Here is a 24353-nt window from a genome sequence, read left to right on the forward strand (position 1 = left end):
TAATCTAATCTAATCTAATCTAATCTAATCTAAAAAAGTACTCAGTTTAGGATCTCACTCACATCCTCTGCCTCCAAGCACAAGTCCTTTATCCTTGAGTGGCCCTATCTTCTCCCTTGTTATCTTCATGTTTTTAATATACGCATAGAATGCCTTGGGATTCTCTTTAATCCAACTTGCCAAGATATAAAATAATCAGAGGGTTAGATAAGGTGGACAGTAAGAGCCTTTTTCCTTGGATGGTAAAGGCTAACATGAGGGGACATAGTTTTAAATTGAGGGATGATAGATTTAGGATAGATATCAGGGGTATTTCTTTACTCAGAGAGTAGTAGGGGTGTGGAACGGCCTGCCTGCAACAGTAGTAGACTCACTGACATTAAGGGCATTTAAATGAGCATTGGACAGATATAATGGAACGGTGTAGGTTAGATGGGCATCAGATTAATTTCACAGGTCGTAGCAACATCGAGGGCCGAAGGGCCTGTACTGTGCTGTAACATTCTCTGTTCTCTGTCATTTCATGGCCCCTTCTTGCTCTCCCAATTCCTGGAGGAGTTCTCTCTTGGCTTCCTGATATTCCTCATGGGCCCTGTCGGATTTTAGCTTCCTAATCTTACATATGCTTCTTTTTTGCCTTTTGATTAAACGGACAACCTCCCTCATTATCCAAGGGTCCCTTGCCTTCTTTGTCCTTCCTCCTTACTGGAGCATGTCGGTCCTGAACTCTCATCAGTCGGTCTTTATACAGTTCCCACGTCAAATGTGGACCTGTCCGATAACAGCTCCCACCGATTAACACTCCCAAGCTCCAGCCTAATACTGTTGTAATTTGCCCTCCCCCCAGTTTAGTACTCCCACAAAGTTCTGACTTATCCTTATGCATAGTTATCTTAAAACTTAAGGAAGCCGGTACAATTTCAACATTGGAATCTGGATGGGTATATGAATAGGAAGGGTTTAAGAGGGATATGGGCCAAATGCTGCCAAACGGGACTAGATTTATTTAGGTTTTCTGGACGAAAGATCTATTTCCGTACTAAGCATCTTTATGATACTATGATATCTGTGGAAAGTGATTCATTTGTATCAGAGGATGTGATAAATGTGTCCTTCTCCAATGAATGAAAAATAAAATTTATATTCATTAAGAATTATGTTTATGAAGAATGTTTATCAATCTCTCAATGTCATAAAATTGCCTCCCATCAGACATTTCTTTACTCATCGTAGTAAGGGTGTGGAATGCCCTGCCTGCAACAGTAGTGGACTCACCAACATTAAGGGCATTTAATTGGTCATTGGATAGACATATGGATGAGAATGGAATAGTGTAGGTTAGATGGGCTTCAGATTGGCTTCACAGGTCGGTGTAACATTGTGGGCTGAAGGGCCTGTACTGGGCTGTAACGTTCTATGTTCTATTGTATGCACTGTTTGACCAGTGACAGACAATAAGTCAAAGTTTGCAGAACTTAGACCCAAACCCTTGAATGGTATTGGGCATTGTCCAGTTGTGCCCAATAGGACTCACGTTGCTGCAGTGCCACCTGGTAAAAAATGTGACAGTGCATTATTCTGGCCAGTGACCACAGGGCAGGACTTGGACAGGCAGTGATGTAGATTCAGAGCCAGTGTTAGCTCTGGAATGACCACCTCGGTCTAAATGGAAATTCAAATCACCATCAAGAATCTGGCATAACTGCTTATGGCCACAGTTTGAGATTTCTGCCTACAAAGCTTGGTCAGAGATCAGTAAAAACATGTACTGCTAGTTCAACACATCCCAATGACTAAATGTCTAACTCATACAATCAGAGGTCATGGTGTTGGTGAGGCTGAGTGTTCAAAGCCAGATTCTGCATAATTGGAAAGGGCTATTACTGTGAAAAAGCAGCATAGCCTTGACTTAATGTTGAGTTTAATTATTTTGGAGTATGAACATCTCCATCAATGTCTTTTACTCACCATCATACCCCAGAACCTGATATGTCATGGGTTCCTTTCAGCACAGCCATCCACTTTCAGGCACTCATGTCCCTCATTTTCACTTAGCTGGCTACTTTTTTCAAAAAGGGGAAAAACAAACTGGATGCAGAAATCAGAAACAAAATCAGAAATTGCTGGAAAGACTCAGCAAGTCAGGCAGCATTTGTAAAGCAAAAGCAGAATTAATGTTTCAGATCCAATGACCCTTCTTCAGAAAGGGTTTTGGAGAGGAATCACTGGACTCAAAATGTTAAATCTGTTTTCTTTCTACAGATGTTGTCTGACATGCTGAGTTTCGCCAATGACCTCTGTTTTTGTTTTACTCAGCCTTGACTTGATCTGGATGAGTCTCAGTGAACTCTGTCCCAGTAATGTTGCATTGGAAACTGACTGAAGGTATGTGACAACACTAAAGTTTGCAGAATTTGGGAAATTAAGGAAAAAGGTGTTCAAGAGTTTTTCCAACTTGAATTTGCACCAACTGGAGAATCCTGTGACAATGAAACGACTGAGGGAGAGATTGAAAGATGGTGGGACAGGAATCAGCAGGAGAAGCTCTCGGTTTGCTAGGCAACCATGTGAGAAGCAAAACTGAGGCCAGGCCAGAAAAATGAATGGTTCCTTTTTACAAAGAACAGATTTTAAACAAGCAACATTCAAGTCTCAACAGATTTCACAGAGAGAAATTCAGGCATAAACACATGGAGAACAGAAGCGTCTTTGTCAAAGCAGGATTGGACCAGTTCCTTGGACTGGTATTTTACGTCACAGTAGTAACACAAAATGATCCAGCTTAGCTCCAACCTCTTTAGCTGCTGAATTGCTGAAGCCACAGACCATGCTGAAGTCCTAGTCTGTGCCATGTTGCCATGTCATTACCATTCTTCTCAGTGGGTGGACAGGCAGTTAAATACAGTACTCAGCACAAAGTGACCCTTACTATGCTGAGCACGTACAGGATCAAATCAATATAAGGTCAAGTGTTTCTCTTGCAGCTCAGATCAAATGCACAAATCAGTCAGCCCGTGATACTCGCCTATCGTTCATTTAATGTGAAGCACAGACCCCAGACCCTGGCTATAATCCACAAACTCAGCTGACAGATTAAAACCCCTTATACTTGGTGCCCAGTGTAGGGATGAATGAATCCATGAGAGCTTCCAGTAATACTTTCTAATCCAGAAAGTAGCAAACAGTTTAGTCAAAAAAAAGCCATATTTGAGAACAGTAACAGCCAGCGTGAGAGATAGAGGATGTATTATGATAATATAAATACTGACATGTTTCATGTGTCTTCATGGATCTAGGGGCATTGTTCGGAGGCAGCAAAGGTTTCTCAATGTTCAGTCCTCATTCTTAGCCTGACCTTTATCCAATGTGGTCTTCAAACATTCTCAGATCAGTTCCAGCATAGACGGGCTGAATAAAGCTTCCTCCAACAATTTCAATAATCACTTTAACCTGAGGGGGAGAGTCTTCACTCGATCCCACATAGCTATATCTGTGGCTCCATATAACCAGATTTGCCTCAAGTCTATTTCCAAAGGCAGTTCAATTAAATATAATTGTGGCAGGAATGAATTCAAAAGTAAGTTTTTGATTTCATTTGAATTGGTCACAACTATTGATTCAGACAATGCAACATTGAACAAGATATACCCACTCTGTGTCACACACATCATTCTCAAAAGTAAAAAGAATTTGTTCTCAGTTTAATGTGAAACCAGGGACTTTATTCAGCCAATAAAGGAAATAGGGTTGGGGCTGTGAAAAAGTTCAGAAATTCTGCTCCAAAAGGCCAATATACTTATCCTTCACACAGAGTTGAACTGTTAACCCCAGTAAGTGGAATCCTGCTTTATTTGTACAGTTGGACTTACTAATCTTTTTACACTGAGTTATGGGGAGTGATTCAGGTGATTTCACAACTTGGTGGGAAGTTCAATGCACTCTAACTGGGAAATGTGTGGACATTCACAGCTAGACAGGTCAAAGGTCAGGTCCTTTTCTCTATCCTGGTGAGTTCTCTGTTGTTTCCCCAGTCCAGCTTCCCCAAATTAGAGTTACTGCTGCAAAAAGAGTGCACCAATCAGAATCAAGGATTTTGTTTCAAAATTGACAAGTCAAGAATGAGAATGTGTTTACGTTGTTAATGGAAACAATTCACTGAGCTCTCAACAAGAAAAGGTCCCTTCGGACAGTGAATTGAAACATAAATTCAAACACTAAGAGAAGATCTTTAGACTTGAACTCACCTGCAACAGAAATGATGAAGGATGCGTCCATGGCATCAATATCCAGTGTCTTAGCCCTGGCTGAGAGATGAAAGTAGGGAATAAAGTACGCTAACTGACTGAACACCACTGAGAATGTATAAATACTAAAGAAAGGATCCCGTAACAATGAAAAATCGAGAAGCTTCTCTTTGGGAGGAAGGCTTTGTATTCCCTTGTCCTTGCTCGAAAGGCCAACAGACCCAGTATGAGCCATTCGGAAAGTTACTTTGTCCAGAAAGGCTTTGCTCTCATGAGAGATACTGGATTCTGTCTCCACTCGGGAATGGTTAATGTTCAGGTTCTCATCCCTCAGGATACAGCTGTCATGATTCTTGGAAATGTCAAGGTGACCAATTGCTGAGTGGGACACACTGGAATTGCTCGTGATTAGGCAGCTTTCTGAATGCTTCATTGCTCCATTCTGAAAGAGGCTGCTGTGTGGAGATTTGAGTATGGTCCTGTCACATGGTGATTGTGAGGAAGTGACTTGGTGCTCATAGAGAGCGATGGGTCTCAGCAGCATGCTGGTAGCAATGAGGTTCAACATTATACCTCCCAAAATAAGCAAAGCACCTGGAAGGATGATACAAAAAACTCATGTTAACAAACCCATTGTTCTTTTTAGATCCCTGCACAGCTTCAAGTTGATGAGATGTTGATACAGTGAAATCAAGATGAGTCAATCCCAGGTGATCTATCCACACTGGGAGATTCCAGAGAGCAGAGAACAATCCTCAACTCAATTTGTCTACAAATTCACTGCCCACACGAAACAAATCCCTAAGGAAATACAAAGTAAAGCTGCAAAGTGTGAAAAAATGTCTGTCTTCATGTTTTTTGTGTTCTACTCCTGCTACATGCGATGTTTGTTTGTCCCCAGTTTTCCCACTAGCTGTGTTGACTTCACTTTCTCTCTGCTCGAAAACACTAAATGTTCTCAGAGGTGTTCTTGCAGTTTGGATGGTCCTCACGCACAAAGAGATTCTGACGATGGATTGCCCAGAGCTCGGAGAATTCTCACACTAGCCTGCACTAACGCTATTCCAATTAGCTGCCCCTGTCACATGACAATCCTATTGGATGCCCTATTCTGCTGATGACAATAGCTGACATCCTGACACAAACAGGATGATGGGTTTTCCAAATTAGACTCATTACAATTTCACTGTATTTACATGGGAGCCACATGAGTAATATTCATACACCAACAACTTGCATTGATATGGCATCTTTAACATAGTAACATAACCCAGAGCCATTCATAGGTGCATTAACAAACAAAGTTTATCATTGAACCACATAAAACAATATTAATTGAACCCAAATCTTGCTCAACACTTACAAAAGGATGACAGAGAGGTTTTTGCAGGGTTCAGAATTCAGAATTCCAGAGTTTAGTGACCAGACAGTTGAGGAAATGTCACTGATGGTGTAATAGAAGTTGGGGGATGCTCAAGAATCCAGAATTACAGCAATGCAAATATTTCAGAGAGATTAAGGACTGGGGTACACAGAAATACAGAAGGATGTAGTCATGGGTGGATTTGAAAAGAAGGGTGTGAACTTTGAAACCAGGATGTTGGTTACCTGGGAGCTCACATCAGTCAACAGGTGCCCAAGACTTGGTGAGGGATAGGAAATAGGTGACGGAGATATTGATGACCACATGTTTACAGAGGGTAGAATGTGAGTGCACTGGAATAGTCATGTGGAGAAGGTATGGCTGAGGGTTTCAGCAGCAGATCAGCTGATGCTAGGGAAAAGTCAGGTGATGTGGCAGAGATGGGAATAGACAGTCTCTGTGACAGAGTCTAGATGCAAATTCACAACAAGTAGCAAGGCTCCACACATCAGGTTATAAAATGGAAAATAAATCAGAGAGTGTGCAGAAAAGATTGACATGATGTGTCCAATGTCAGTGACAGAATATTTGGGAGATAGTGGTTATTTGGTGGGAGTGAGGGATGGCTGTGGAAAGGATAATGAATAATCCAGAGTAACAACTGGCATTTTAAGTGCTCATCCAGACATTTCTTAAATGTTGAGAGAGTACCTGTCTCCACTATGCTCTCAGAAACAAAATAAACTTCAGATGCTGGAATCCAAGGTAGACACGTAGGAGGTTGAGAGAACATAGCAAGCCAGGCAGCATCAGGGGAGCTGCAGATGAAGTGGGTGGCGGGGACAGGATGGTGAGGTGGGCATAGATGAAGACAGGTGGAAGATACGAGCTGGTTGGTCGATGGGGGGAATGAATCTGCTAGGTGGCTGGGAGGAGTGGAAGGGAAGGGGAGAGGCAGGGAAGGGAGCCGAGGGGAAGGGAAGGGAAGGGAAGGGAGGCTATCTGAAATTGGAGAACTCAGTGTTGAGTCATCTGGGCTGTAGGCTGCCGAGGCAGAAGATGAGATGTCGTTCCTCCAGTTTGTTCCATGGTTCATTGGAAAGGGAGTGGGGAAGGGGAATTAAAATGGGCAGTGACTGGTCAGGTCACTCCTGTGGCCTCAACTGGACCTCCCAGTCACTGCCCATCCTCTGCAGCCTATAGCCCGGAGGACTCAATATTCAGTTCTCCGATTTCAAATAACCTCTCATCTCCCCCGACTCACACTCCATTCTTTGTGTATAAATGTTGCCCCTCATGTCATTTTTAAATCTTTCTCCTCTCACCTTAAAAATATGCCCCCTAGCCTTGAAATCCCCCACCCTAGGGAAAAGACACCTGCCATTCACCTTATCTATACCCCTTATGATTTTATAAACCTCTAGATGGTTACCCCTCAACCTTCTATACTTTAGTGAGTAAGGTCCCAGCCTATGCACCTTCCATGAAAAGGAGCCTAGAAATGCAGGAAGAGACCATTCAGCCCCTTGAGCCTTCTTTGCAGTTCTGGATCATGTACCTCAACACTATATCTCTGCACTCTCCCTCTGTCCCTTGATATCATCAGTAGCTAGAAATCTATTGATTTATGTTGAACTTACTTCTGTTGAGCTTCCGCAACTTCTAAAGTAGAAAATTCCAAAGATTCACTACTGTCTAAGTGAAGAATATCAACTAGGGGAAACATGCTTTCCGCATTGATCCTGTCTAAATCTTTAAAAATGTTGCAAGTTTCTACGAGATCATCTCACACTATTCTAAATTCCAGCAAATACAGACATACTCTCATCAATCTCTTCTAATGGGACCATCTCAGGAATCAGTCTGGGTGAACCTCCCTTGCCCTCTCTCTATTGAGTGCATTTTCCTTAGGCCAGGCGACCAGAACTGTCCACAATACTCCAGTCTCATCAATGTCTTCTACAAATGTCATAAGACATCCTTGCTCCTATATTCCAATTCTCTTGTGATCAAGGCCATTGGCCTTTCAAATTGTTTGCTACATCTGGTTGCTAACTTTCAATGACATATGAACAGGAACTCCTAGGTTCCTTTGGACATCAACACTTTCTAATCTCCTCTTCAATTTGTTGCCCTTTGCTGAATTCTAAAATTTGCCCAATCCTCATACTTAGAACATTTTTGGCAACTTTATATGCCTCCTTTCATTTTGCAAATAACATGAATTAACTAGAAACAATCCATTCTTGTTAAGATGAGTAGCACATGATATTTGGAAATTATATCATTTGCTGGGTGATAGGAGGTCTACATGGACAAGGAAAGATCTTCTCAGGGTAAGCTGTTTGAAAGGCCAATGAAGTAATCGATTCAGTTAATCAACAGCATTACTCAGACAACAGGAGTCTCCCAAAATGATTTTACCCAATTGTTCTCCTGAAGGTGCTGTTTCTTCTCTTCCATATTCCATATACATCATCAGTCAGGAAATTGCGAATTTCCACATAGTCAGCCATGAGCCGAGGCGATGGGGAGTAAAATTTCCATCGGTTTCCGATCTCCTGCCATAACCTCAGCAGAAACACCAGGGAAATGCCATAAAACACCATTACTGACATTTCTCTCTCCAATTTACCTACAAGTTTGTTTTGTTAAAAACCTCATTTTAAAACGTATGTTAGAATTTAATGCTTCACCATTAATAGATAATTAAAACAAACATTGCTCACCTTGCCAGTCATATTCTATTAACAGTAACTGTGTGAAAGGGGCGAGAGCAAAAGTCAGGCCCATTCCTGATCGTGCAATCGCGTAGGCAGTTGCTAGTCGTTTTTTGAAGTACTTTGCATGCATCACAGTTGCTGCTTGATAAAGAAAGGCAAAGCCGATTCCTGAAACAAATGTTCACAGATTAACTTGTATCAATTTGATTTCTCTGATCTTATTTACAGTCACAGCTAAAGCAGGATTATGAATGACCTGCTCCAAAGCAGGTCACAGGGCAGTGAGAACACCTATCAATTGGATCTTACCATCTCTTTGGTTTACCCATCTTAGAGCCCCCAGGATCATCTCTTCTACAGGACCGAGTCAGATTAGCAACTTTGGAAATTGGAGACGTGCACGTTTCCCATGTATAGGGATCTCAAGACATTCATTCACACAAAGAATGGTTCATGTGTGGAATGAACTTGCAGAGAAAGTGAATGCTGTTACAGTTACAATGTTTAAAAGACATTTAGCTAACCACACGAAGAAGAAATGTTTGGAGGGATATGAGCCAAGTGCAGGCAGGTGGGACGAGTTTAGTTTGGGATTATGGTCAGCATGGACTGGTTGGCTTGAAAGGTCTGCTTCGGTGCCGTATGACTCTAACTGTATCGTAGTGTGAGGCTATTAGAATTTAGACAGGCTCCTGCTTTTAATTCACGTGCTCATATTGCTCATTCGCTGAGCTTATGCTTCCAAGTCAAAACATTCATTCATCACAATGAATCAAATCTCCAGTTCTGCTAATCCAGTCTGGTCAAACCTTAAACCACTTACACATCTAAAAGAAGTATAACATTTCTTTAATGATACCGATGCTAATATGAATTCCAACATCATTTTATTTTGAAAAAAACATTGATGGCAATGTGAGCATCATTTATTGCCTTTGAGAGGATGGTGGTGAATCACTTTCTTGAATATTGTACAATGGACTGTGAATGACTGAGAACAGGAACAGGGATGTGAGCAAAGCGTTTTGCTTTGTACGGTGTAGAACATCATGCAAGAAGCAATTTAAACAGTCACAACAAATCCTTGCATAAGAGAAGGGTGCTGATTTGTTCAAAGTTGATGGATTGGTGTGGAGAAAACAATAGGAAACAATGTGCTCCCTAATCTCAAACAAGGCCCTGGGTTGGAATACGTTCCTTTTGCTAACCAAGAACAGATTCCCGACAATGAATATACATTGGTTTTTGCAAACGTTCATGAGCTATGTTGACAAGCTCAGCTGAAGATGTGAAGTGATCTGTAGCAATTATGCACTCTGGATTGTTCAGCTTCAATGCTGAATAAATGCATTGGCCATAGGTCCTAGTGACTGGCTTATCCAATGAAACAGTGTGTTCCTCTGGCCATTTGTGACAGTGTACAGAGTGCACCCAAACATTCCACACTTACAAAACCCAAAATAGAATGTCTGTTAAAATTAATTCTGCACTTGGACAGCATTTGCTGAACTCACTAATGCTAAACAACTTGTGCAGTTTACTATGCTTAGTCTCTGTCTCATTACAATAAAATCACCTAACCTCAAAACTCTGTGGCCTCACTCCTCTTCATATCTGTAATCTCCTCGAGCCCTACAAACCTTCACACTCTAATTCTAGCCTCTTCACTCCTCAATTGGTGGTCATGCCTTCAGCTGCCTAGACCCTCAGCTCTGGACTTCTCTGTCTCGCTATCTCTCTTTCCTCCTTTAAAGATATTCCAGGACACCTACCCCTTTGACCAAGTGTCTGGCCACTTATCCTCACCTTGCATTAGTGTCAGGTTTTGCTTTAAAACTTCCTATGAAGTACTTTGGAACATTTGAAGATGCATTGGCTAAAATTTGTCAATCTGAGTATAATACAGGAAAATGTGAAGTTATTCATTTTAGCAGGAACCACTAATTATTTAACTGGGGAGAGATTGCAAAACTCTGAGGTACACAGGGATCTGGGCATCCTGGTACATAAATCTAAAGAAAACAGTATTCAGATACACAAAATTAAATCAAACACAATTTGTTTACTGCAAAGATAACTGAATATAAAATTAGGAATATGCGGCTACATCTGTGAAATTACAGCTGAAGGCCAGTGTATAATTTTGCTAAAGAAAGGATACGCCTCAAATGTATGTAAATATTGTGTGGTTCAAGTAAGAGATGTCTTGGTTTGTTTGGACAGAGCCAAACTCCAATGTTTGTCCGAAACAAAAACAAGCTGTTGGAAAAGCCCAGCAGGTCTGACAGCATCTGTGCAGAGAAATCAAAGTTAACATTTAGGTCTTGGTACCTTTCCTCAGAACTCAGGATTCTGAGACAGCGTCACCGGACCCAAAACATTACTTTTGATTTCTCTTCACAGATGTTGCCAGACCTGCTGGGCTTTTCCAACAGCTTGTGTTTTTGTCTCCGATTTACAGCATCTGCAGTTCTTTTAGTTTTTATCTAATGTTTATCTCTTTGATACGCTACTGTACAGAACCAAACTTTGTTCATGATGATGTATGTATAAGGACTTTGTTATGAATAAAATATATTTTGAAATTTAAAAAATGCTCAGAGAAGATTCATTGAACTGATGCCTTGGATGAACAGATTATTTTATGAGAAAAGCATTCAGCAGGTTCGGGGTCTGTATCCATTGGAATTTAGAAGAATGAAAGTTGATCTTATTGAAAGATGCTGAGGGGATTAGACAGAGTGGAGGCTGAGATGATGTCTCCTCTTGTTGAGAGAGTTCAAAGGGCTAAATGGCCTACTTCCGTGTCTAATTCTTCATCTCTTCCAAGTTTTCTGAAAGGGAATTTCTTCTCATGCTCTATAACGAGGTGCATATGAACACTCTGATTTTTACGATAGGTCATCACAGAACAACGTGAGATTATTCTTTGATTGTGCTGAAAATTGATCTCAAAGAACCCCTGGAATGACGGAGCAGTTCCTCTTAAAGATGGTGAAGATGTTAGTGCATATGACACTTTTTAAAAGCAGAACTAATGATTCTTACCAACAACGGCACCGAGGGATACATAAAGGAAGAGGACACTGGTGGCCAGGATGCTGATAAGAAATCCACCACTCACGAGGACAGCTCCGAGAATTGAAGTCCATCGATCCCCCAGCTTGCCACAGGCGATTGAAGCAATCGGACCTGAAAAAGGTAAACCTGATTAAATATTTGATATATCTTATTCCTTAAAGCTAAATCTCTGTTTCCATTTGGGAGAGTTGGTATAAAATGTATCTACCAGTATTCCTGCTGTGTACCCAGTGCTGACAGACAGTGTTAATACAAGAAGCTCAGAGAGAGAGAATGGACAGAAGACAAGAGTGAAAATTGGAAGTGGAGTTAAAGGTCTAAGACACCTGAAGATCTACTCATGGATAAAAAAAATTCAGAATATTTGAAAATGGTGGCAGTGCAGAGGGATTTGGGCAAGAATGGAGGATGGTGAGTGAAGGAATAGCCAACTGATTGAAGCAGAGGATGGGAAGGTCAGGAGGACAGGACAGATAGAGAACTCGAGGTAAAGGTCTGAGATCAAGCAGCTGCGCTATCCAAGGGTGGAGCGAGGGGCGATGGACATTCACATCACTTCTGAAGCTCAGGATATGACGCACAGTTCAGACTGATTTGTAAAGATGTAGTAGACATTTGGGAAGAACAGATGATGGGGAAGTTGAAGCAGGGCAGTGCATGCATGAGGGATACTGTATAAAATCAGGAGATCAGCTACAGTACAGATGGAGGCCAGTCAGCCCATTATGTCTGTATTGGCCCTCTATAAGAGCCAACTGTGCTGGTTTTAGCAAGTGAGGGAGGGAGAGAGAGAATGGAGACAGACCAGTAACCAGCAAGAGAGTGGAAGGAGTATCCTTTAAATAGAGCAGAATGGAGAGACAGTCTATTAACCAATGAGAGAGCAGAGTGAGCAGCGAGTGAGTGGACAGTGTTGTTATACACTGGAAGGTAACTGTTTCTAAACAAAGTCCAAGATCACACTTTTATGTGGAGCTTTATTTCAATGAACCACACTTCATAAAACTCAACTCTTGATTGATTACTAGCTCTTCATAGTTACACAACTGTTACACTCCCAAACTCTTCATTAATACATCATTTGTTCCTTCATTCCATTCAGTCTCAGGCATCCTTTCAGACCAGATTAAATGATGACAGAAGTGTCATTTAGCAGTAAAAAGCAGAGACAGTGTCCATTAAACAGTGCAGGAGGTACAAGAAATTAAAGTATGGGAGAAAGCTAGCTAGAAATATGAGAACAGATGAGAAGAGTTCCAACAAGTATTTAAAAAAGATAAAATTTTGCCTTCTACAGACCAAGTCTGGGAATTAATTATAGAAAATAAGGAAATGGCAGCTGAACTGAATAGATATTTTTGTCTGAATTGTACAGGATATGAATAACATTCCAGAACTAGCTCTGAATCAGAAGGTGAAAGGGAATTACAGAACTGAAAATAATTACAATCACCAGAGAAAGGATTATCAGAGAATTGTTAGACTAAAATCTGACAAGTCCCCTGGCCCTGATGGGTTTCACAGAAGTGAATTAAAAAGGAGTGGCTGCTGAAATGGTTGACACATTGTTTGCAATTGTCTAGAATTCTATTGAAGAAAGAAGAAGCAGGAAACAGGAAGTGATAGGCCATTTAGCCTGATATCAATCATTGGGAAAACATTGGAATCTATTATGCCAGTGGTTATAGCTGGACATTTAGAAAATCTTAATGCAATCAGTGCTGAGGTGACATGAACTTTTTTTTTTTTAAGATTAGATTCCTTACAGTGCTAAAACAGGCCCTTCGGCCCAAACAGTCCACATTGACCCTTTGAAGAGTAACCCATCCAGAACCATTTCCCTCTTAACAATAACACTACGGGCAATTTAGCATGGCCAATTCACCTGACCTGCACATCTTTGGACTGTGGGAGGAAACCGGAGCACCCGGAGGAAACCCAGGCAGACACGGGGAGAATGTGCAAACTCAACACAGAGAGTCACCCGATGTTGGAATCGAACCTGGGACCCTGGTGCTGTGAGGCAGCAGTGCTAACCACTGAGCCACAACTTTTTGAAAAAGAAATCAAAGCTGACTGATTTATTAGAGATTTTTGGGGGAATTAACAAGCAACACTGATAATGGAGAACCAGTGGATATACTCTATTTGATTTACAAACCCTAAGAACTAGGAGCAGGAAGAGGCCATTCAACACCTTGAGTGTGCTCTACTATTCACGGCTGTTCTAATCTCATTGTCTACTGCACTTTCGTGTTCACTCTCCATAACCCTTCATCCCATTACTAATTAAAAATCTGACGATTTCCTCCTTAATTCACTCAATGTTTCAGCATCCATTGCACTCTGGGGGTAGTGAATTCTATTGAGTCACGAATCTTTGAGAGAAGCAATTTCTTCTCATCTCAGTTTTAAATCTGCAACACCTTAACCTAGAACTATAACCTCACATTCTCGGTTACTCCACATAAAAAAACATCCTAACTCTGTGTATTTTGTCAATCCTTTCAGCACCTTATAGACTGCAATTACGCATTTGATAAGGTGCCACATCAAAGGTTATTTTACTCAAGATAACAGCTCATGGCAGAGGGGGCAACATATTGCCAAGGACAAAGGATTGTTTGACCAATAGTTAGCAGAGAATGGGCAAAAATGGGTCATTTTTGGGTTAGCAGGATATGACGAACAAAGTACCACAGGGATTAGTGTTGGGGCCTCAATTGTTCATAGTTTATTTCAATGACTTGGATGAAAAAAATAAATGTATATTTGCTAAATCTGCTGATGTGCAAATAGGAAAACAAGTTGTGAAGAGGTTGTCAAATTTCTGCAAATTGATACAGATAGGCTGAGTAAGTAGGAAAACATTCAAGATCTGCAAAAATGTGAACTTGTTCATTTTGATAGGCGAGGAAAAAAATCAAGCAGATTATTTAAATGAGGAGAGATTGTAGAACTCCGAGCAAGAGGGATCTGGGTAGAAATCACAAGAAGCTAGTCCTCAGCTACAGCCAGGGATTATAAAGGCAAATGAAATGCTGTCACTTATTGCAAGGGGTTTGGAATATAAAAATACAGATGTTTTGCTCCATGTAATTATATAACCATGCAGCACAGAAGAGTCCCCTTGTCTTATTGAGTCTGCACCAATAAAACCCACCCCAAATCTACACAAGCCCCACTTTCCTGCATCAGGCCTTATGACATTTCAAGTGCTCATCCAAGTACTTTTTAAAGATTGCAAGGTTCCCTGCCTCAACTACCCTTCCTGGTACTGCATTTCTGACCACCACTACCCTCTGGGTGAAAAGGCTTTTCCTCAAATCCCTCTAAACCTCCTGTCCTTCACCTTAAAATTATGTCCCTTGTTATTGGCCCTTTGATGAAGGGGAACAGCTGTATCCTATCCACCCTGTTGATGCCCCTCATAATCTTGTACACCTCTATCATTGCCCCCTCAGCTTCAAAGAAAACAACATTAGCCAACCCCTCTTCATCGCTGAAATGCTCCATTCCAGGCAACATCCTGGTGAATCTCCTCTGCATCCCCTCCAGTGCAATCACATCGTTCTTATAGTGTGGTGATTAGAACTGCACACAGTACTCCAGCTGGGGTCTGACCAAAGTATTGTACAGCCCCTACATCACCTCCAAAGTATTGTACAGCCCCTACATCACCTCCAAAATAAACAAAGAACCACAGATGCCGGAAATAAGAAACCAAAACAGAAATTGCTGGAAAAACTCAGCAGGTCTGGCAGCATCTGTGGGAAGAAAGCAGAGTTAATATTTCAAATCCTGTGACTAGTTCTGAAGAAGAGGCACTGGATCCAAAATGTCAACTCTGCTTTCTCTACACAGATGCTATGAGACCCGCTGAGTTTCTCCAGCAATTTCTGTTTCTGGTCCAACATGTCCTCCCTGCTCCTATAAACTATGCTACAACTAATAAAGGCAAGCATCTCATATGCTTTCTTAACTACGTCAATAATCTGGCACCTTCAGAGACTTGGAAACAAGCATTCCAAGATGCTTCTGAGTTTCCTGGGTTAGAGGCGGGTGGGCAGGGGCAGTGGGGATGAGTGGGAAAGTGGTTAGTTTATGAGGAAAGTTTATAAGAGATCATCTATTTTATAAGAAGTCATGCAAGATCCTGAGGTTGTTGGTTTATGAAATGAATTTTCCCTTTGTATGAGACACAAGGACTAAGGGACAGAGCTTAAAAATAATTGCATGAGGACTGCAGATGCTGGAGATCAGAGCTGAAAATGTGTTGCTGGAAAAGCGCAGCAGGTCAGGCAGCATCCAAGGAACAGGAGAATCGACGTTTCGGGCATAAGCCCTTCTTCAGGAATGAGGAAAGACTTGAAGGCCTGAAGAAGGGCTTATGCCCGAAACGTCGATTCTCCTGCTCCTTGGATGCTGCCTGACCTGCTGCGCTTTTCCAGCAACATATTTTCAGCAGTTAAAATAGTTAGGTGGCTGTTATTGACTGTGCAGATTTGATGGGCTGAAAGGTCTTCATCTGTTTTGTTGACTTCTGTGATTCTATGACTGCATGAGGTAGAGAGATTCTTGACTAATGGGGCTAGGCAGGAAGAATGGTCCGATCAGGTTATGGTCATACTAAAGGTCAAGGAGTCAATGGGGCAAATTCTGCTCCTAATTCCTGTGTTTGTGCATATCACTGAGAAAAGAGTGGAAACAGAGCTCTCTGATCTGGGCAACAGAGCAGAGGTTACTGGAGGAAAGGTACGGGTGAGTTCAGGGCCAGTCTTTGTGCCATGTCCCCTGCAGAAGGGTTGGTTTTGAGTGATCAGTGCCTCAGTGCTGGGTCTGGGGGCTGGGGGCTGAGGAGTGGGCTCTGCTGTTGCATGCAAAGCACCAACTGCAGTGAGTGGTCTTGCTGACTTCATAAAAGCCCTAATTCTGTTTATAAAAGGTTTACAGAGCACCCTCTACAAATATGGCTGTCTCTGTATGCCTGGTCCATGATGATGTGCTCTGATCCTCACCAACGGAACAACAGAATTCTATCCCAGTGAAGAAGAGCATCAAACAAAGCTCCAGCCTTCTCCATTTTGCTCATCCCAGTACTGTACCTCACCTCCAGCCAATCAGCGACAGATGTGGAGAAATCTGTCCAACCTACATTGCTTTCAATGTAAAGCCAAAATGCTTCCAACCTCAGTCACTGGGCTCCTGTTTACAGGTGATAGCTGTAAGCACACTTACTCAGGCACTAAACACCTCCCCGTCAAACACACTCAAACTGTGGCTGGGGAAGCAATCAATCACAGACACAGTGGGACATGGTCATGGTCACTGCAATTAGCCAGTGGTATTTCCCAGGCCTTCTGAAAGAAAGGAAAGGTTATAACTGGATAATCTCGAACAGGAGGTCATAGTTTTAGGATAAGGGTCAGCAGAATTTAAAATAGAGATGAGGAGTGACTTCTCTCAAAGGGTCGTGAATCTTGAACTTCACTCTCCCAGAGTGGGGTGAATGCTGGGACATTGAGTAAATTTAAGGAGAGATAGACATATTTTTAATTAATAATGGGTAAAAGGAGAGCGGGCAGGAAAGGAGTTGAGGGTGAGATGAGATCAGCCATGATCGTATCAAACGGGGAACAGTCATGAGGGGCTGAATGGCCTCCTTTTGCTCCTAGCTCTGATGTTTTCATAGCTGGAGAGAATGACATGGAAAGTGATTTGGAGAACAGAGTGATGTTGGTGAATGTGGGACTGAAATGAAAGGTAATTGACCTGCATATTGAAATTCTGCACAGAAGCTGCCAGCGAGCTGAGGATTCCCAGGTAAAGCCTGTCAGTGGGATGGTCAGAGCAGCAGGTGGCACTTTCACAGATGTGTTTCATGAGGTATGGGGGTATGGATGGAAAGGAGGTTTAGATTGTGATAATGTGAACAGCTCAGGGATTGTTACAAGGAACACCTCAACGATAAAGGGGCCAGTTTCATAACCAGGCACAAAGTTCTATGATCTAACTTTCAAAGTGACAAAGGCAGATGTAGCAGAATAGTTTTGGAAGAAATGATGAATGGAGTAGAGTGTGCAGTTGGTGCACCCATTGAAATGGTCTTTGTAAAGGCAGTAAATATAAACAAGGAAAAGACCTGGTGGTGAACAGCAATATTATACAGCATGCATGTTCGAACTGGGACAAGGAGGTGAACAGTGATGCTGATAAAGGTCCTTTGAGGGATTCCAGTGCAGGAGCCTCTTCTCACGGACTTACAAATCCATCCATTTCAACCTCATGCCCTTAAGGGATAGAGTCATCAGCGTTCTCCCAGTCACCACTCAACCAGCTGAAAAATGCTCATCACAACCAAAAGCTCCATCCCTTTCCCTGACAATGAGAAACACAGGAACAGAAGTAGGCCATTCAACCAGAGTGGCTGAACTCCACATACCTGCCATTAACATCTTTGCTGAACAAAAATTATCCGTACCAGATTTAAAACTAACAACTAATCCAGCAACCAGTACCATTTGTGGAAGAGAATTCCAAACCTCTCCCAATCTGTGTGTAAAAGTGTTTCCCAACGTCTCTCCTGAATACTCTGGCTCTCATTCTCAGACTATGCCCCTAGTTCTAGAATTCCCAACCAGTGGGAATAGTTTATCTTTATCTACCTTGTCTTTGCCTATTAATATCTTGAAGACTGAGCAATTCACCCCTAACCTTCTAAATTATAGAGAAAATTAGTCCTAGTTTGTATCATCTCTCCTGATAACATAATCCCCGAGGTCCAGGTATCATTCTTTGTAAACCTAGGTTGTAATGTCTCCGAAGCCAATCTATCCTTCCTAAGATGTATGCACAGATTGGCAATATCCATCTTCCTTGAGACAGACTTCTGAAACCTTTTCATTGTTGAAAGAAAGTGACCATCTGATATTGAACTATGAGTGTATACATTTACAGATTAGATTATGATACCGTGTCAGAGGTGAGAAAGCCATCAAAGATTCCAGACCAAGACATCAATGTCATTCAGCTTGGTCACAGCTGAGCAGAGCAGATGCAACTACATCCTGATGAACAGCTCAAAAAATCATCAATTCCTGATATATCCAACAGTTCTCTGAGCAACTACATTCATTGAGAGATAAACTGGGACTTTCCAAAATGTAGTTTTCAAAAGGCAAATAAATCATAATTCTGCAAACGCTATGTCAAGCCTTGTTAGACCATGTCCATATATGTAACTCAAAAAGATGGTTAGAGACAAAAAAATACTGCAGATGCTGGAATCCAAGGGAGGCTGGAAGAACACAGCAAGGAAGGCAGCATCAGGAGGTGGAGAAGTCAACGTTTCGGGTGTAACCCTTCTTCAGGACTGAAAACAATGAGCAATTAGCACATAAAACTATATAGGAGAAAGTGAGGACTGCAGCTACAGGACATCAGAGTCAAGAGTGGTGCTGGAAAAGCACAGCAGGTCAGGCAGCATCCGAGGAGCAGGAAAATCAACATTTCGGGCAAAAGCCCTTCATCAGTAATTGAACCATATACTGTCCTAACGTTAATCAGGAGGATGATCAACTAGCGTCCTTCAGAGAAAGAACTGCCCACCTTACCTACTCTGGGCTACATGGGACTCCAGACCAACAGCAATGTGGTTGGCTCTTGACTCAATCAGCAAGCCACTCAGCTGTATCAACCACAAGAAAGGAGAAAAGGAACAGAGTATCTGGCATTGACCCAGGGATCAGAGCAACAACGGCAGATACAGCCCTATCAACCCTGCAAAATCCTCCTTATGAACATCTGGGGGCTAGTGCCAACATTGAGACAACTCTCTCACAGACTAATCAAGCAACAGCCTGACATTGTCTCTAAGGTATAATTTTGTGAGAATGACTATGTCCAAGACACCACCATCACCATCCCTTGATATGTCCTGTCCCACCGGCAGGACAGACCCAGCAGAGGTAGCGGCACAGTGGGATATAGTCAGGAGAGAGTTAGTCCGGGAGGCCACAACATTGACTCCAGAACCTATGAAGTCTTGTGGCTTCAGTTTAAACATGGACAAGGAAACTTCCTGCTGATTACCACGTACCGTCCTCCCTCGGCTTACGAATCAGTATTCCTCGATGTTGAACAACACTTGGAGGAAACACTGAGAGTGGCAAGGACACAACATATCCTCTGGGTGGGGGATTTCAATGTTCACCACCAAGACTGACTCAGCAGCATCACTACTGACCGAGCTGGTCGGGTCCCAAAGGACATAGCTACTAGACTGATGGTGAAGGAACCAACAAGAGGGAAAAACATACTGGACCTCATCCTTACTAATCTGCCAGCTGCAGATGTATCTCTCCATGATCTGTCCATGACAGTATCAGTAAGAGTAAGTGAGGACTGAAGATGCTGGAGATCAGATTTGAAGAGTGTGGTGCTGGAAAAGCACAGCCAGTCAGGCAGCATCTGAGGAGCAGGAAAATCAATGTTTCGGGCATAAGCCCTTCATCCTGATGCTGCCTGACCAGCTGTGCTTTTCCAGACCATACTCTAAGTATCAGTAAGAATGACCACTGCACACTCCTTGTGGAGACAAAGTCCCTCCTTCACATTGAGAATACCCTCCATCGTGTTGTGTGGCACTATCACTGTGCTAAATGGGACAGACTTCAAACAGATCTAGCAACTTCAAGACTAGGCTTCCATGAGGTGCTGTGGGCCATCAACAGCAGCAGAACTGTACTCCAGCACAATCTATACCTCATGGCCCATCATATCCCCCACCCAACCATTACCGTCAAGCCAGAGGGTCAACCCTGGTTCAATAGAGAGTGCAGGAAGGCATGCCAGGAGCAGCACCAGACATGCATAAAAATAAGGCATCAATCTGCTGAAGCTACAAAACAGCAGAAGCAGCAAGTGATAAGCAATCCCACAACTTTTGGGAAAGCAAATCTTAGCAGGACTTATACACTTAATGGTAAGGTCCTAGGGAGTGTTGCCAAACAAAGAGACCTTGGAGTGCAGGTTCATAGCTTCTTGAAAGTGGAGTCGCAGGTAGATAGGATAGTGAAGTAGGCATTTGGTATGCTTTCCTTTATTGGTCAGAGTATTGAGTACAGGGGTTGGGAGGTCATGTTGCGGCTGTACAGGATATTGGTTACACCACTGTTGGAATATTGCGTGCAATTCTGGTCTCCTTCCTATTGGAAAGATGTTGTGAAACTTGAAAGAAAAGATTTACAAGGACGTTGCCAGGGTTGGAGGATCTGAGTAACAGGGAGAGGCTGAACAGGCTGGGGCTGTTTTCCCTGGAGCGTCGGAGGCTGAGGGGTGACCTTATAGAGGTTTACAAAATTATGAGGAGCATGGATAGGATAAATAGACAAAATCTTTTCCCTGGGGTCGGGGAATCCAGAGCTAGAAGGCATAGGTTTAGGGTGAGAGGGGAGAGGGGAAAGATATAAAAGAGACCTAAGGGGCAAGTTTTTCACACAGAGGGTGGTACGTGTATGGAATGAGCTGCCAGAGGATGTGGTGGACTCACATTTAAGAGGCTTTTGGATAGGGATATGAATAGGGAGGGTTTGGAGGGATATGGGACGGGTGCTGGCAGCTGGGTCTAGATTGGGTTGGGATATCTGGTCGGCATGGACGGGTTGGACCAAAGGGTCTGTTTCCATGCTGTACATCTCTATGACTCTGCAGTCCTGCCACATTCAGTCTTGAACGGTGGTGGACAATTAAACAATTCACTAGAGGAGGCTCCTCCACAAATATCCCCAACCTCAATGATGGAAGAGCTCATCAGAGCAAAAGACAACAAAAACAGAAATTGCTGGAAAAGCTCAGCAGGTCTGGCAGCATCTGTGGAGAGAAATCAAAGTTAATGGTTCAGGTTAAGTCACCTTTCCTCAGAAACCCAACACATTAATTTCTCTCCATAGATGCTACTAGACCTGCTGAGCTTTTCTGGTAATTTCTATCATTGTTTCTGCTTTACAGGAATTCTACAATTCTTTCGGTTTCTATTTAGTGAAAAAGATAAGGCTGAAGCAGTTGCAGCAATCTGCAGCCAGAAGTGATAAGTGGACGTCCTCCAATGGTCCCCAGCTTCACAGATACCAGTCTTCAGCCAGTTCAGCTCATTCCACATGATAGCAAAAAACGGTTGGAGGCCCTGGATACTGCAAAGGCTAACGGCCCTGACAACATTCCAATAATAGTACTGAAGATGTGCTCCAGAAATTGCCACTCGCCTAGCCAAGCTGCTCCACTGCTAACCCATCAGCGTACTCTCGATCATCAGTAAAGTGATGGAAGGTGTCATCCACAGTGCTATCAAGCAGCACCTGCTCAGCAATAACCTGCTCAGTGATGCCCAGTTTGGGTTCCACCAGGGCCACTCAGCCCCTGACCCCATACAGCCTTGATTCAAACATGGACAAAAGAGCTGAATTCCAGAGGCGCGAGTGACAGTCCTTGACATCAAGGCTGTATTTGACTGAGTGTGGCATCAAGGAGCCCCAGCAAAACTGGAATCAATGGCAATTGGGGGCAAACTCTCTGTTGGTTGGAGTCATACCTGGCTCATTGGAAGGTGGGTATGGCTTTTTGGAGATCCGTCATTTCAGCTGCAAGACATCTCGGTGTGAGTTCCTCAGTGAAGTGTCCTAGGCCCAAGTGCTTCAACCATGTCCCTCCCTCCACCATAATTTCAGGAGTGGGGATGGTCACCAATGATTGCACAATGTTCAGCACCATTCACAACTGCTCAGATATTGAAGCAGTTCATGTTCAAATGCAGCAAGATCTGGACAGTATCTGGCAAGTAACATTCACACCAGAATGCCCATCTTCAGTAAGATAGAATCTAACCAAAGCCCCTTGACATTCAATGGCATTATGACCATTGGATCCCTCACTATCAACACCTTCATTGACCAGAAACTAAACTGATTTTGTCATAGAAATACAATAAGCAGGTCAGAGTCGAGGAATCAAGCAGTGATGGAAGTAGTGAATGTGGTGCCAATTAAATGGACTGTTTTATCTTTGATGATATCAGGTTTCTTGCATGTTGTTGGAGTGGAACCCATCCAGGCAAGTGGGGAGTATTCTATCACACTCCTGACTTGTACCTTGTAGATGGTGGACAGATTCAGGGGAGTGGGGAGGTGAGTTACCCACTGCAAAAAAAGTGCAAATCTGTTATATTGTAACTATGTAAATAAATAATGTTTTGAATAAACTTTGTGACATCTGCCGCACGAAGATCTACGGTATATGTTATGTGGACTAACACCAAGAAAAACAGGAAGTGCATCAACCTCTCCAACCCTCAAAAGGTTTTTCTCAAGAGCTGCTCTGGTCCTGGATTTTGATCCTTTCACCATTGGGAGCCAGGTTTTCAGCTGTACAGGTTCAGTTCTGGAATTTTCTCTAAGTCTTTTCACCTCATCACCTCCTTTTAGATGATCCTTAAGAACTCACTTCTTTGACTGAGTATTTATTGTCAGTCCTAATATTGCCTCATGTGGTTTGATCACATGAACGTGAAATATGTTGGGACAGTTTATAAAAGTTTCTGAGCTGTACAAATGAACGTCAGTACTGTTGACCAGTGTGACTACTGGCTGATCCTCAGTCAGCCCCTTTGTACAAGAGAACAGCAGGCATCAAACTCAAAGTGGAGGAATAAGCAACCTCAGTTAGCACTGAAGGCAAAGTTTGTTTACAGGAATAGTGCATTTACAGACAAACTTTCCAAGCTGATTAATAAACACAGCTTAAACCCATTCTCATCCTGGTGAAATAGCCCAGTGTTAATGTCATCATCAGCATCTAGTTACTCCAGCCCAAAGTCGATCACAAGCAGATACCAAATGCCGCTTCTAGCTCAGGGGCACCACCTACTGTACCAGTCTGGCATTGTCCCATCGCTACATCAGTCAGCTTCCCAGTCAGTTTCACCATCAACTTGTGGATATAGCCATGGCAATCAGACGGTCCCAAACTCACTTCAATCAGAGTTCATCTCCACCGCAGCAGTACCACGGAGTGGAGTCCCTGGTTTATAAAGGATGGGAGTGGGACGCTCGCTAAGTGACTGAACTTTTCTGTTCTCACCTGTGTCTCATTCGCATCTCCTTGGTTTTAATACTGCTTTGTCTTTAGTTAAAATGCCTAATCCCAAAAACCAAACTCTGCAACATTGACCATTGGGTAAGGAAATGGCCAATGAATGGTGTGAACAGAAAGACAAAGTGGATTAAAGGGTAAATTACCATCTTGTGAAGCAGCCAAACCCTGAAACCTCACTGTTCAATCCCTGGTCTGTGAGGAAGTGGATAATCCCAAACAGGAAGTAAATCCATATCAGGGAATCTAGGCTGAAGAACTCTACCTGGGATCTCACTCTGATTGACATTCAGCATAGCCTGTAGTAATCTCATGGGGCTATACGACTCCACTCCCTCAGCCCCCATACCCTTCCTCAGCCTCAAGTTAAGCCTCCTCAGGTGAAAGTGAGTACTGCTACTGCTGGAGATTAGAGTGGAGAGTGTCTTGCTGGAAAAGCACAGCAGGTCAGGCAGCTTCTGAGGAGCAGGAGAATTGACGTTTTGGGCAAAAGCCCTTCATCAGGAATGAGGCAGGGAGACAAGGGGTTGGTGATATAAAGGGGAAGGGGTTGGGGGTGGGGGGGGGGAAAGGTAGCTGAGAGTATGATAGGTGGGTGGAGCTGGGGGTAAAGGTGATAGGTCGAAGAGGAGGGTGGAGCAAATAGGTGGGAAGGACGATGGACAGGTAGGACCGTTCAAGAGGGCGGTGCAGAGTTAGAAGGTTGGATCTGGGATAAGATGGGAGGAGAGGAAATGAGGAAACTGGTGAAATCCACATTGATGCCGTGTGGATGGAGGGTCCCAAGGTGGGAGATGA

At 42.9% G+C, this 24353-nt stretch overlaps 1 protein-coding gene and 1 long non-coding RNA gene across 3 annotated transcripts in view; one reads left to right on the forward strand and one right to left on the reverse strand.

Annotated features, from left to right (window-relative positions):
- The window catches only part of LOC122564193, a 53603-nt gene extending 47003 nt beyond the window's left edge, over positions 1 to 6600 (forward strand). Inside the window, exon 4 of the long non-coding RNA XR_006315839.1 lies at positions 4891 to 6600. This is a non-coding gene — a long non-coding RNA (uncharacterized LOC122564193). The remainder of the gene's footprint in view (positions 1 to 4890) is intronic.
- Positions 1 to 24353, reverse strand: part of slc16a4 (solute carrier family 16 member 4) — a 107880-nt gene that overhangs the window by 25344 nt on the left and 58183 nt on the right. For both annotated transcript variants that reach the window (XM_043718885.1, XM_043718886.1), the window contains exons 5-7: positions 11379 to 11522; positions 8337 to 8498; positions 4245 to 4838 (exon numbers count right to left, since the gene is read on the reverse strand). In XM_043718885.1, the coding sequence (XP_043574820.1) occupies positions 4245 to 4838; positions 8337 to 8498; positions 11379 to 11522 (900 nt within the window). The remainder of the gene's footprint in view (positions 1 to 4244; positions 4839 to 8336; positions 8499 to 11378; positions 11523 to 24353) is intronic.

The sequence above is a fragment of the Chiloscyllium plagiosum genome, chromosome 28, assembly GCF_004010195.1.
Source record: "Chiloscyllium plagiosum isolate BGI_BamShark_2017 chromosome 28, ASM401019v2, whole genome shotgun sequence".
Classification (NCBI taxonomy): Eukaryota; Metazoa; Chordata; class Chondrichthyes; order Orectolobiformes; family Hemiscylliidae; genus Chiloscyllium; species Chiloscyllium plagiosum.